A 13,391-nucleotide genomic window follows, 5' to 3' on the forward strand; every position below is an offset into this window, starting at 1 on the left:
GACCGTCCTAACCAATCACTGCTCTTCGGGGCATGGCCTCACGGACCTGCCTGCTTTTGTGATCACCCATCGGTGGTATCAGCAGTGGTCCTCAATGTCCTTTTACCGGTTCGTTTTTATTTAGTGTTATTAATGCGCTAGTGCCTGGTTTTGTGTGTGTGTGCTGCATTGTCATGAGGAACAGAGGGGAAATAACAGAGGCAGTTACATACAGGGGATTAACCATCAATCCCTAACTAATTAACATAACCCCACAATTATACACTTTCACGGCATCCGGCCTGACTTATGTACTTCAAGATGGCCACACGACATTTGGAGCATGGTAATATAAACAATTCTACCTGGCTCTAAGGTAATCATTTGCCTACCTCCCACAAACGTAACAATATAAATAAGGACCACACATCACACCTTCTTATTTTCTGCTGCCACAATAATCGAATAACCTCTGGTAAGTTAGCTTGTGTTTACTCAGTCACTGTCAGATACATTTTGGAAAATTCTGCCATTTTTGAATTCTTGATATTGAGCTTGTCCATTGAATGAAGGACAGAAATATATGGCAAATGCTTCATCTAATCTAAGTGAAATATTATCAAGTTTCCAACATTTTCAAGTTTTGGTAAATTTTGAATGCTTTTTGTGATTTGTCTTTTCAGTGAAACAAATGAAACTGGTTTCTTGTTACAACTGTTCCCAGTTGTTCTGCTCAGAAATTTTAAATCATCACATGACACAGAATGTTTGTCAAGAAACCGACACGTTTAGCAGCGCGTCTTCCATCCGCAGTTGTAAAAGCTGCGCAGAGACTCTCAAGAATATCCAAGGAAGTAAGAGACCACACAAATGTTCTGTTTGTGGTCAGGATTTTTTTTTATTCATCACGTTTGCGTCATCATCAAAGGATACACACCGGAGAGAAGCCTTACAAGTGTTCCATGTGTCTTGAAGCATTTCTTTATCGAACAACTTTAATAAGTCATCAAAGAAGACACATGGGAGAGAAGCCTTACAAGTGTTCTGCTTGTCTTAAGGCATTTGTTCAGAGAGCAACATTAATAAGGCATCAAAAAACACACACAGGAAAGAAACCCTACAAGTGTTATTTTTGCCTCAAGGCTTTTGCTTTTTCATCGTATTTGCATAATCATCAAAAAAACACACACAGAAAAGAAACCCTACAAGTGTTCCGTTTGCAGCAAGGCATTTGCTTTTTCATCATATTTGCATCATCATCAAAAAATACACAGGAGAGAAGCCACACAAGTGTTCTGTGTGTCTTAAGGCATTTGTTCAGAGATCAACATTAATAAGGCATCGAAAAATACACACAGAAAAGAAACCCTACAAGTGTTCCGTTTGCAACAAGGCTTTTGCTTTTTCATCATATTTACATCATCATCAAAAAATACACACAGGAAAGAAACCCCACAAGTGTTCCATTTGTAGCAAGGCTTTTGCTTTTTCATCATATTTGCATCAACATCAAAAAAGACACACATCAGAGAAGCCACACAAGTGTTCTATGTGTCTTAAGACATTTGGTCAAAGATCAACGTTAAAAAATCATCAAAGGATGCACACAGGGGAGAAGCCTTACAAGTGTTCTGTTTGCAATAAGGATTTTGCTTGTCCATCATATTTGCATCAACATCAAAAAATTCACATGAGAGAGAAGTCATACAAGTGTTCTGTCTGCAACAAGGATTTTGCTTTTTCATCATATTTGCATCAACATCAAAAAATGCACACGAGAGAGAAGCCATACAAGTGTTCTGTGTGTCTTAAGGGATTTAGTCATCAAGGAAGAGTAAAAAAGCACCAAAGGATACACACCGGAGAGAAGCCTTACAAGTGTTTTGTGTGTTTTAAGGCATTTGGTGATAAAGGAAAATTAAAAAAGCATCAAAGGATACACACGGAAAAGAAGCCTTTCAAGTGTTCTGTTTGCAACAAAGATTTTGTTTGTTCATCACATTTGCACCGACATCAAAAAAGTTCGCATGGGAGAGAAGCCGTACAAGTGTTCTGTGCGTCTTCAGGCATTTGTTGAAAGATCAGCATTAACAAAGCATCAAAAAATTCACACTGGAGAGACACATCGGGCACAGGAGCATTAGTCATAGGAGGAAGCATGAGTTTATACAGGTGGCACAACATTAGCTTTGAAGGTGATGGGTTAAGTTATTTTATTTTATTTTACATATGTACACAAATATTGCACACACACACACACACACACACACACACACACACACACACACACACACACACACACACACACACACACTCGTACACACATACATACACACACATACATGCATACACACACATACATACACATACATACACACATACATGTATACACACACGTACATACACACACATAAGCGCACACACACACACACACACACACACACACACACACACACACACACACACACACACACACACACACACACACACACACACACAGGAGGTGGATACTTTGAAACCTGCTCGGTAAGCATACACACAAACACACACGCACAATGGAGGTGGATACTTTGAAACCATCTCCTGAAACCCACCCACTTGTGAAATATGATCTCCACAACCTTATGCAAGTCGCAGGCTTTATTGAAATCAGAAAGTGTGGAACATTACACAGGACACAGCATACAAATCATCAATACTACAGAATGAAGCACAAAGCATGTCTCAAACAATAATCACCGAAATCCTCTAGTTCAGCTTACCAAATCTCCCAGGAAGCAAAACAGCATAATGCGGCACCTCGTAGCAGCAGATTAAATACTGTTATGTCGGTGGGGTAGCAATATGTAGAGCCAGATAGATCTCTGTATGTAGGTATTCATCTGTCGCGGTAAGGAATCTGACCTGTAATAAGTTTCATGTTTAGGCGATTTGTCAGTTAAGATGTATACCTGTGGACATACCAGGATGTTTGTGTGTTAAATAGAATAGGGATTAAAGAATAACGCCCCTGTGTGTCCACACCTGGTCACCAAACCTTTGTCCCTTATGGCAATGCACACCTGTAGACACGCAGTTAGGTCCCCAGCGCAACATCAAATAAATCCCTTCCCTGGCATAACTTTGGAAGACGAACAGGCAAGGGGGAGGGGGGAGCCGGCTCGGGGCGCAGCCACATGGACCTCGGCCAGCTGCACCTACGAGCTATGATCATGCTACACGCCACGTGCTATACCACGCCCAGGAGGGCTGTGATCGGTTGGCGCGAATGGACGCGGAAGGCGCGAAGCGGGTCGACAAAGGGTGGGAAGTTACGGGGCTCTGGTTGGGTGCCGCGCCGAGGCTGACGTCACCGCCAGAGGTTATAAAAAGAGCGTGCGGAACTCTGCGCGGCAGATTCCTGGCCCTGGCAGTCCCGGTGCGATCTCGAGTGGAGAGAGTCCTGTCCCTGGTTGCGTTGACTCACAGTCTTGGCCCTGGTTGAGTTGCCTTGAGAGTTGGCTTATCGATCGTGTGTGAAGATCGACCTCGTGGTGCTTGGAGCGGTGCTTGTGCGGGAGCGAGGTTCGGTGCTGTGAACGGGCCTAGCGAGGCGGGCGGAGGATTCCTCCACGCCGGAGATTGAAGACGACAAGACAGCTAAGACCGAGCTCCACATTCCCAATTGCATAACGGATGTGTTATTTTGGTTGATCACTCCCCCTATCTGTATTTGACGTCGGTGTGTGGGATCCCAATCTAGGAACTTTAGATAATATCGTGTTTTCCTGTCCCTACGTTTCTTTGCAATAAACCCTTGTATTATTTTCCATCCCCTGTTAAACCTGTGCCTGGTTGAATTAATTTCCCTGCAGGATCAAAGCTGCCGTCGGCGCGATCCAGATAAGCTTTTGCCGCAGCCTTCCATTTTCCTTCTTCCTCCCGCATTTTAAAGCCGAATCCGTGTTTGGTTGTAGCCTCCGAATAAATCCGTCCAGGCCTATCCGCGACCTTCTGGTGTTAACCAGAGTCGCACGACAACTGGTAGTCGGCAGTGGGATTGAGCCCTAAAAAAAAAATTGGTGTCAGAGTGTGGAGAATTTGAACTCAAAATATTTTAGTCGGAGGCGATAAATTTGCATCGGCGATCGGTGCGTGAGACGCTGACGGAGCGTGATTAAAAGTTCAATTTTATTCCTGTAAAAGACTCGTGGGGAAGCTACTCCTTCTTACGAATGGAAGAAGTAAGCAATATTGAGGAAAGGAGGATGGAAGATGCGGGAAGTCATGGGAGTGAGTCGGAAGTAGTGTGGGTGGAGAGCAGTGGTGGAGCATTCCCCGCCGTTGGGACGGCCCCGAAAACCGACCAGATGTTGGATCAATTGCTTTGGGAAATGAGGACTCAGAGGGAGCAAAGTGAGCGAACCAGTGTGGAATTAAAGGGAGAAATTCGGGGAATAAATAACAAAATTGGGGGATTGAAAAATGATATGGGAGAAATGAAAAATGAATTGAAGGGAGACGTGGAGGCTCAGGGTGAGCGGTTGGAAGGAAAAATTGAGGGATTGAATAACAAAATGGAGTCCCAGGGGAGTGAACTAAACGGAGAAATGAGGAGATTTGGCACTAATGGGGCGCAGGAGAAGCCAAGGATGGCAGAATTTGAATCGGAACGGGGAGAAGCCAAATTGGGAATTGCAGCGGGAACGGCATGTGAAGAGGTGAATGGGGAACGGGACATGGGGAGTGCTCACAGGTGAGCGTGGAGTGCCAAAATTGTAGTAGGGAATGTTTCCCACATCATGACCTGGAGGTTTATCGGGGCCGGGTGGATGCCCCAACACATCAACGGGGGGACGAATTTGAATATTTGCAGCACCAGGGCGGTGGTGCAGATCGAGAGGGGTTAGAGGTATTGGGGGTCCGTGCGATGGAGCCGGACCATGTATTTATTGATCAGGACCTGTCGTGGTTGCACATTATTGATGGGGACGATGCATATGATGTGATCCAGCGGCTGGAGACCTGTGACAGTCCCATGGAGGTGGAGGTGTAAAATGTGAAAAATGTTGGGCATGGGTAATCTGTGGGTTAGATACAAATTTAAGGGTGAATTTTGTGAAGAGAAATGGTGGACACTGTATAGTGACGCCATTATTGATCCAGGTGTGTAAGACCAAAGTGTTGGAGGCTGTGATAAAATTGACAGGGTATCAGGACACAGCTTTCAACTGGTTGTGGGGGCGACTGTGCTGATATTTGGGACGCGGAGTCATGGGGATGTAGTTGTGTTGTTGAGGGTCAACGTGGTGCTATGGGTGTCCGAGGTGTGTGGGCCAAGTCTTCTGGGTGGGTCTCCTGGTGGAGCATGGCTGTCGACTGGACCTTGGTGTGGTCAAGTGTGGGTGAGCACTGGGGGACTGCAGTTCTGTGCACTGGGGGACGATAGGGCGGCGTAGGTGACGTGAGGGGAATGCCATGCACTGCGACCGTCTCCCCCAGGGCCGAGGTTGTGTGTGCGGTAGTGTGTGTTGTGGCAGCAGGTGCTCACCACATTGGCCAGCTGGGGCTGGTGCAGCCGTGTTCCTCGCAGGCGGCCGAAGGATGGATGGTGGGTCGCACCCTTGTGGACACTCATGGGCCATGTTGGCGTTTTGACTGCTCACCTTGTCCCGATGACCCTTGCATGGTAGAGGTGCAGAGCTGTCGTGGCCACAGGTAGTTGTGCAGTGATGATCACCGTTGGATGCGGATCCACATACCTGCCAGTGTAGTGGGGACAAAAGAGAAATTTGGAAAATGTGATTGGTCCAATGTGAAATTTTGGGATTTTTGAAGGGTGGATGGCACTTTGGACTTGACGAACCGGAAGTTATCTGTGCATCGAGGTCGAGGTAAGGCCTTGATGGTTACTGTCCCAGGCTCCAGGACTTGCTTATGTAAAATTGGGGACATGTAGTTTGGAGTTGGGAGGCGGGTGAGAGTGATGACATGGCCGGTGAGGGGGGGGGGGGGGGGTGGAATGTGTGCCACGGAGTCTTGTGGGTGGCGTTTGTGTTGGTGTTGTGGTTATGTGTTTTTACGTGGTTGTGAGATTGGAGAAAATGAGTGGGTAATGATTATTGTGTTTCAAAGATATGTGATTTAAAATGTGAACTGGGGATTTCACATGAAGCAGGCCATGGCAATTCTCTTGAAACACCTTTTGAACCATCTTCTCTGGAATTGTGCTGAGTTGTGTTGAAAATGGAATGGCAGCGGGGGAGGAAGTGTGTTTTGGAATCTTGTGGGTGGGGAAGGTGTGTTTCTCCGCAGGTACGGATCTAGCTCTGAGGAGCGATGCCTATGCCCCCCCCTCTGCGGCAATTACCCCTGGCAGCCAGTGGTATCTGGAAATTGGAGCTCGTCGGTGGAGGGTCTGGTTGGGCGCCGTGGGGTAACGGAGATCCCCAGTGACCCGTGTAGCTGCGCGGAAGCAGGAGGCCACGGAGGAGCCTGGTGTGTGGAGACCCTCACCGGCGGGGTAACGGTGGAAAGGGGCTGTTGGGCTGTCACGGGGCCAAGAGGTAAAGGGGGGGGAGGGAGGCAATGAACTTGTGAGTCGGTTGACTTGTTTTTGGGACTGCGGGCACCACAGCCTGAAGCGCCCCCACCATCTTTTTGTGCAGTACCTCCACACTGCCTCGTATAAATGATGCACTCACACACGTATATGACATCAATGCCATGGTCCTGTAGGGGGGTGTAATAAGTGCTTGAAATGATTTTGTGGAGTGATGAGTTTTGGAATGAGAATGAGTGTATAAGGGGTTTGTGTTGAATGAATGTGGGCGAAATCCACCGAGCCATGTCACTCACCTGTAACATCAGGACAGGGCCCTCGGAAATTTAGGGGCGCATTGGGGATGGCCCCGCAGGTAAGGTTGCGTCTTGTGGCATCCACCGGGGGACGCGGTCTGTCGACTGTGGTTGTACAAATGTTTATTGGAGTTTTGAATTTTTGGTTAAGGGTAGGTTTTGTGATTAAGGTAGATTTTGGTGTGTTGTTTGTTTCCTCCCTCCGCATGAACGATGAATCGAAATGATTGTAAATATTTGATTGCATGGTTGTTAAGGGGCTTAGCATGTTAAGAAGCACAGGTAGGAAGTCCGACTCACTTCCAACAGCCCTCCTGATTTATTTCATAGGTTAATTAAGTGTGAGACAGTAAGTGTTAAGGCTGGGATGGTAGTGCCTGCAGTGAACCTAGCAGGAGCTACGGTTCCAGGTGGGGAGCTGTGTTATGTCGGTGGGGTAGCAATATGTAGAGCCAGATAGATCTGTGTAGGTAGGTATTCGTCTGTCGCAGTAAGGAATCTGACCTGTAATATTCATGTTTCGATGATTTGTCGGTTAAGATGTATACCTGTGGACATACCAGGATGTTTGTGTGTTAAATAGAATAGGGATTAAAGAATAACGCCCCTGTGTGTCCACACCTGGTAGCCAAACCTTTGTCCCTTATGGCAATGCACACCTGTAGACACGTAGTTAGGTCCCTTGCGCAACATTAAATAAATCCCTTCCCTGACATGACTTTAGAAGACGGAGAGGCAAGGGGGGGAGGGGGGAGCCGGCTCGGGGCGCCGCCACATGGACCGCGGCCAGCTGCACCTACGAGCTATGATCATGCTACACGCTACATGCTATACCACGCCCAAGAGGGCTGTGATCAGTTGGCGCGAATGGACGCGGAAGGCGCGAAGCGGTTTGACAAAGGGCGGGAAGTTACGCGGCTCTGGTTGGGTGCCGTGCCGAGGCTGAGGTCACCGCCAGAGGTTATAAAAAGAGCGCGCGGAACTCTGCGTGGCAGATTTCTGGCCTGGCAGTCCCGGTGCGATCTCGAGTGGAGAGAGTCCTGTCCCTGGTTGCGTTGACTCGCAGTCTTGGCCCTGGTTGAGTTGGCTTATCGATCGTGTGTGAAGATCGACCTCGTGGTGCTTGGAGCGGTGCTTGTGCGGGAGTGAGACTTGGTGCTGTGAACGGGCCTAGCGGTGCATGCGAGGCGGGCGGAGGATTCCTCCACGCCGGAGATTGAAGACGACAAGACAGCTAAGACCGAGCTCCGCGTTCCCAATTACATAACGGACGTGTTATTTTGCTTGTTCACTCCCCCGGTCTGTATTTGACGTCAGTGTGTGGGATCCCAATCTAGGAACTTTAGATAATATCGCGTTTTACTGTCCCTACGTTTCTTTGCAATAAACCCTTGTATTATTTTCCATCCCCTGTTAAACCTGTGCCCGGTTGAATTAGTTTCCCTGCAGGATCGAAGCTGCCGTCGGCGCGATCCAGGTTAGCTTTTGCCGCAGCCATACATTTTCCTTCTTCCTCCGCGTTTTATAGCCGAACCCGTGTTTGGTTGTTGCCTCCGAATAAATCTGTTCAGGCCCATCCACGACCTTCTTGTGTTAACTGGAGTCGCACGACAATACACAAGCAAAGCATACGCCCATGAAAGATAGATAAGAACTCTTTCATGCCTTCCACCAGCGGAGTTGTAGTTTGAATAGGATTTTATTATCACAGTAGCCAACAACAACTTACACACACATACATGCATATTCGGGCAAACGCCCATGTACACATACACACACAGGTGGATACTTTGAGATTTGGCAGTGCTCCTTTGCACCTTCTGAAACCTGCATATGGAGGTAACAACCACCGAGAGAAGCCACACAAGTGTTCCGTTTGCAACAAAGCTTTTGCTTCGTCATCACATTTGCATCAACATCAAAAAAAATTCACACGGGAGAGGAGCCTTACAAGTGTTCTGTGTGTCTTAAGGCATTTGTTCAAAGATAAATTTGATTCAATCCAAACTGGTAAAATCATCACAAAGGCACCAGAGTCATTTCAACATGCATTCACTGTTGGATACTGCAAAACCCTTTGGTATTACACTTGACGTATTATGTAAACCTGTTTCTGTTTCTGGGTAGCCGCAGTCAGTAGCTCGATGATGCCCTGCAGCCGAAGGCTTGCGTGTTCGGTCACTGTGTTGTTTGAATAAACTCAGATGTTCATCTCTGCCTCCTTGAACTTTTAACATGGCGAAGTCGGCAGGATGGCGTAGTTGGCAAATGGAACATTCTGCGCAGCTCTGGGTGTGATCATCGACTCCAATCCAAGCTGATAACGGTGGATGGCAGCGATTTTCGATTTCAGCGAAAGTCGATGGCAGCGACTTTCGATTTCCATCCATCATCATCGTTCGCAGGAAGGGGATTTCTCACGTTTGTGTCTGTTTCATTTCTCAGTGAGTACGTTTAACACACAGACGTGCCTCCCAAAGAGAAACCTACGGAGTACTCTCAGGATGTGACCTCGTTTGTGGTTATTATGAAGGACATAATGGCTGTGCAGCAACGTGCTATGTTGAACCAACAACAGGCCGCAGCCGATCAACAGCAGGCACACATCCAGGAAATGAAACTGCTTTGTGAGGCCATAGCAGGCCGCCCGCCCACTGGTTCTGGTGACGTCGGTGACGATGGTGTTCCAGATCGTCAAAACACCCCCGAGGCATCATCTTTATCTGCTCCGAAATTCTCGGTTAAACAACCACCAGTGTTATCCGAGTCTACGACTTTGCAGGATTTCAAGGCATGGAGAGAACAATGGGATGATTACTACCTCATCACACGTCTCGATCGTATGCAAGCTCGTGAGCAGTTGGCAACTCTTCGGAACTGTCTGACATTGGGCATGATATCAGTCCTCAAGATTGCCATTGATATCGATTTCACATCGGACATACTTTCTGTCAGGGATGTTCTCACCAGCATTGAAGCACATCTGCAAAGACAGTGGCATGTCATCCACGATCTGGTTGATTTTCATGAGCGGCACCAAGGGACTGGAGAGACCTTAGACTCATTATATTGTGCACTAAAGGAGATTGCCGCCAATTGTGATCTCTCAACCATGACTGTTGAACAACAGTTTGTCATTCTGATCATCACTGGCATATCTGATTCAGAGGTGCGTCGTAAGCTTATGGCTAAGAGAGATCTCATACTACAACGTACTCTGGACATGTACCGTAGCAAGGAAGCCAGCAGGAAGGCTGATATGATGACCGGACGTCAATCCCGGGCTTTCATTGCCAAAAACTCTCGTCGAGCATTTTTTTGTCGCAGTCAGTCCCGAGCCGAGACCACCAATTGTGTACATTGTGAGGGCGATGCCCACAGGAACTCAAAGACCTGCCCGGCTCGTGATGGGAAGTGCCAGAAGTGCGGCACCGTGGGCCACTTTGCACGTGTATGTCGAAAATCGAAGGGGGACAAGCCTGTATGTAGAGCTGGACAGCACAATGACAACAAGCAACCCCCAGCTGTTCGGTGGATCGTCTTGGTCGCTGCTGTGTTTTGCGCATTGCAGAGGAAGCAATTTCACCACAGACGATAGCATTCGACCTATGGAGGGCGGCACCATGCGTATTAACCTGAAGGATGACGCTGTACCTTTCCAGCTGAGGAAGGCATGTCCACTACCAGTGGCTTGGTGAGATCAGGTTAAGTCAGAACTTGACGACATGGTGAACAAGGGTGTCCTTTCTCCGATGGGAAGCTAGCCTTCAGATTGGTGTCATCCACTTTTGGTACTCCAAAACCTAATGGTCGCATTCACATGTGTGTGGATTTCCGTATGTTGAACCGCCACGTCAAACGCCCTGTATACCCTCTCATCACACCTGCTGAGGCAGTCTCGCATGTGAAGAACACTTGCTTCTATATTGTATATGATGCGACCAAGGGATACTGGCAAATTCCTCTGGACGAGGCCAGCCAATCCCTTACCGTATTCATGACACCTTGGGGTCAGTTCAAATACTTGCAAGCTCCAATGGGCCTCAACGTGAGTGGAGATGAATATTATTACAGAGGTGGCATCGCTCTTGAGGGAATCCAAAATACGGTCAGGGTCGTCGATGATATGGACCGACATTCAATGAGCATGTGCAACAGGTGCGGAATGTACTTCTCCGATGTCGGGAACATGGCATCACATTGAACCCGCATAAACTTACTGTTACTGACATATAGGAAGTCACATACGACATTTCATTTGCCATCTTGACCTTTGACCTTGAATGACCTTGAAAGGTTAAACTCAAGGTCAAAAATAGTTTTTTTTACTAATAACTCTGTCAAACATTATCCGATTCCCTTCTAACCAACACCAAAATGTTCATTATTCAATTCCCGAAAAATAACATGTGGCATAAAATGGTCAAAAATGCATAGTTTTAATTATTTTTTGGGGTCAAAGGTCAGGGGGCCAAGTTTTCATTGAAAATATATTTCAAACCACTATAACTCTGAAAGGACAAGAGATATGCATACACTTACTCAGTTACCTTCCATTGCTTAGCGTATACACATGTATAGATTTCTCACCATTTTAATCCAAAATGGCCGATTTTAAAAAGTACATTCCGGCACGTCCTTGGTCTCTGACCGATTTTTTATTTTCCTGTTTCTTGTTCCGACTTTCATAGCAACCAGCCCTTCTTGGTTCAGGCAATACGAGTGGTCGCAGCCCTTTCCTGTCTCACGTCGGTGCTTTGGGGAGCGGGGGGCGAGCCTGACCTGCTCGCTTCACATTCGGCGGCTGGTGGATTAACGGACTTGGCACGCCACCCCCTCCCCCCCCGTCCCCCCCCCCCGGTGAACACGACAGTATTTTCCCTGGGAATTCTTTTCTGGCCAACAAGTTTGTAAATGCTTTGGTAAATGAGGTTTTTTTTTCTCCGCAACTTCATTATTTTTAATCATGGCTGGAAATACTATTCTCGTTGAACTATCAATTAATTCCACCACAATGCTTTTAATGATTTTATTTCACAAGAAATCTGACACAAACAGGGTAATTTTTCCTTCCATTTAATCAATGCAAATTGGCAAAATCATGATAAAGGCACCAGTTATTTCAACAATTTAAAAAGTTGTTTTGTATCCTCTCTTTTCCACATCCCTTCATTTTACAACGATGAGTGAAGTCCACGTTTTTCTATCTGGGATCCTTTAATTCTAACCTTTGGTAACATGTTTAAAATATATGCCAGAGGTTCAGTCCTTGTTCGAGTCTTTATCAAGTTCAGCTTGTGAAAACCTCACACAGCATCGAGAGTGGACAAACGGTGAGATATTACAATTTCATTCAGTGTCACCAACTGTGGAAAGTGTTATTTGTGGTCAAGCAGAGGTCGTGTGCACAACTTTCACATGGACAGTGCAGATGTGCATTGACATTTTCAACTATAATCCGTTTGAACTGTGAAAATTCCGGGATCGACATTTTAAAGTGATAACAAGTGGGTGGAAGATGGCTGAAAATGCGTTGAGCATTTCTTGATTGTTGTTTTTGCAAAAACTTTTTTTTGCTTCATGGTGTCCATAAATGTCTTGCAACCGTTTTCTGCCTAATTTCCCTTTTTCTATGATTATGTGATAATGAAGGAGCAGCGCTCCAACGCGAGTCGAAAGAATTGACGCGACCAAAGACGGAATTCGTCCGAGTTGCTTTATTGAAACAAAACAGCTCAGGTATTCTGAACAAAAGCCCGTTTATCGGGCAGCAATATATATACACATTTATGTCGGGAAGTTTGCCCGGCAAAAGCTATACCGGGCATGCCCGGGTGTCAAGGGCGAGCCTTGGAAAGGCGAGTCTGGACCTGCCCGGGCGTGTTTGGCTGCGGCCTGGCAAGTCGAGGCTGGGCGTGCCCGGGCGCTCTGGACGAGCACTGGAAAGGCGAGAGCGGGCATGCCCGGGAAAGACGAGACCGGGCGTGCCCGGGAGGTTCGGGCGTGCCCGGGAACAGTGAGTCCGGGCATGCCCGGGAGAGGCGCGTCTGGCCGTGTTCTGGCCGGTGCAAGGCGATTGTGTGCATCCAGCGGTAACCACTACACACGCCCCTCCAGAATCGACCTGCACCGGCAGGGTCAATTTAAGGGGGGTCCGGATGACCCGGCCGAAGCGACCCCTGGAGGGTCGTGGGGAGGGGTCCGACGTGGTGGTGGGTGGTCGAGCGGGGGGAACTGTGGACGGGGGGCAGCCTCGCCGCGGAGGAAGGGCCAACCGTGGTGGTCGGTCGACGTCCATGTGCGCCGGTTTGAGGCGGTCCACAGAGATCCAGTCCGACCGGCCGCCAACGTCGACGACAAAGGACTTGTCGCCCCGTCGCAGGACCTGGAAGGGCCCGTCGTACGGCGGCCGGAGTGGCCCCCGGTGCGCGTCATGACGCACAAAGACGTACTCCGCTGTGCAAAGCGCCGGGGGGACGTAGGACTGGGGGCCACCGTGGCGGGACGTTGGCACAGGGGCAAATCGGCGGGTGGCCTCCTGGAGGTCCGAGCGCTGGTGTGCGGCGGACCACGGA

The 13,391-nt window shown here is 48.0% G+C and overlaps 1 protein-coding gene across 1 annotated transcript in view; it reads left to right on the forward strand.

Annotated features, from left to right (window-relative positions):
- The first annotated feature begins 300 nt into the window (after window positions 1–300).
- Window positions 301–13,391, forward strand: part of LOC137428502 (uncharacterized) — a 186,720-nt gene continuing 173,629 nt past the window's right edge. The window contains 6 exon segments of the mRNA XM_078777357.1: window positions 301–325; window positions 663–873; window positions 875–1,157; window positions 1,159–1,250; window positions 1,252–1,966; window positions 2,014–2,037. Coding sequence (XP_078633483.1) covers window positions 301–325; window positions 663–873; window positions 875–1,157; window positions 1,159–1,250; window positions 1,252–1,966; window positions 2,014–2,037 — 1,350 coding nt within the window.

This window comes from Myxine glutinosa, chromosome 5, assembly GCF_964187855.1.
Source record: "Myxine glutinosa chromosome 5, kmMyxGlut1.1, whole genome shotgun sequence".
Lineage (NCBI taxonomy): Eukaryota > Metazoa > Chordata > Myxini > Myxiniformes > Myxinidae > Myxine > Myxine glutinosa.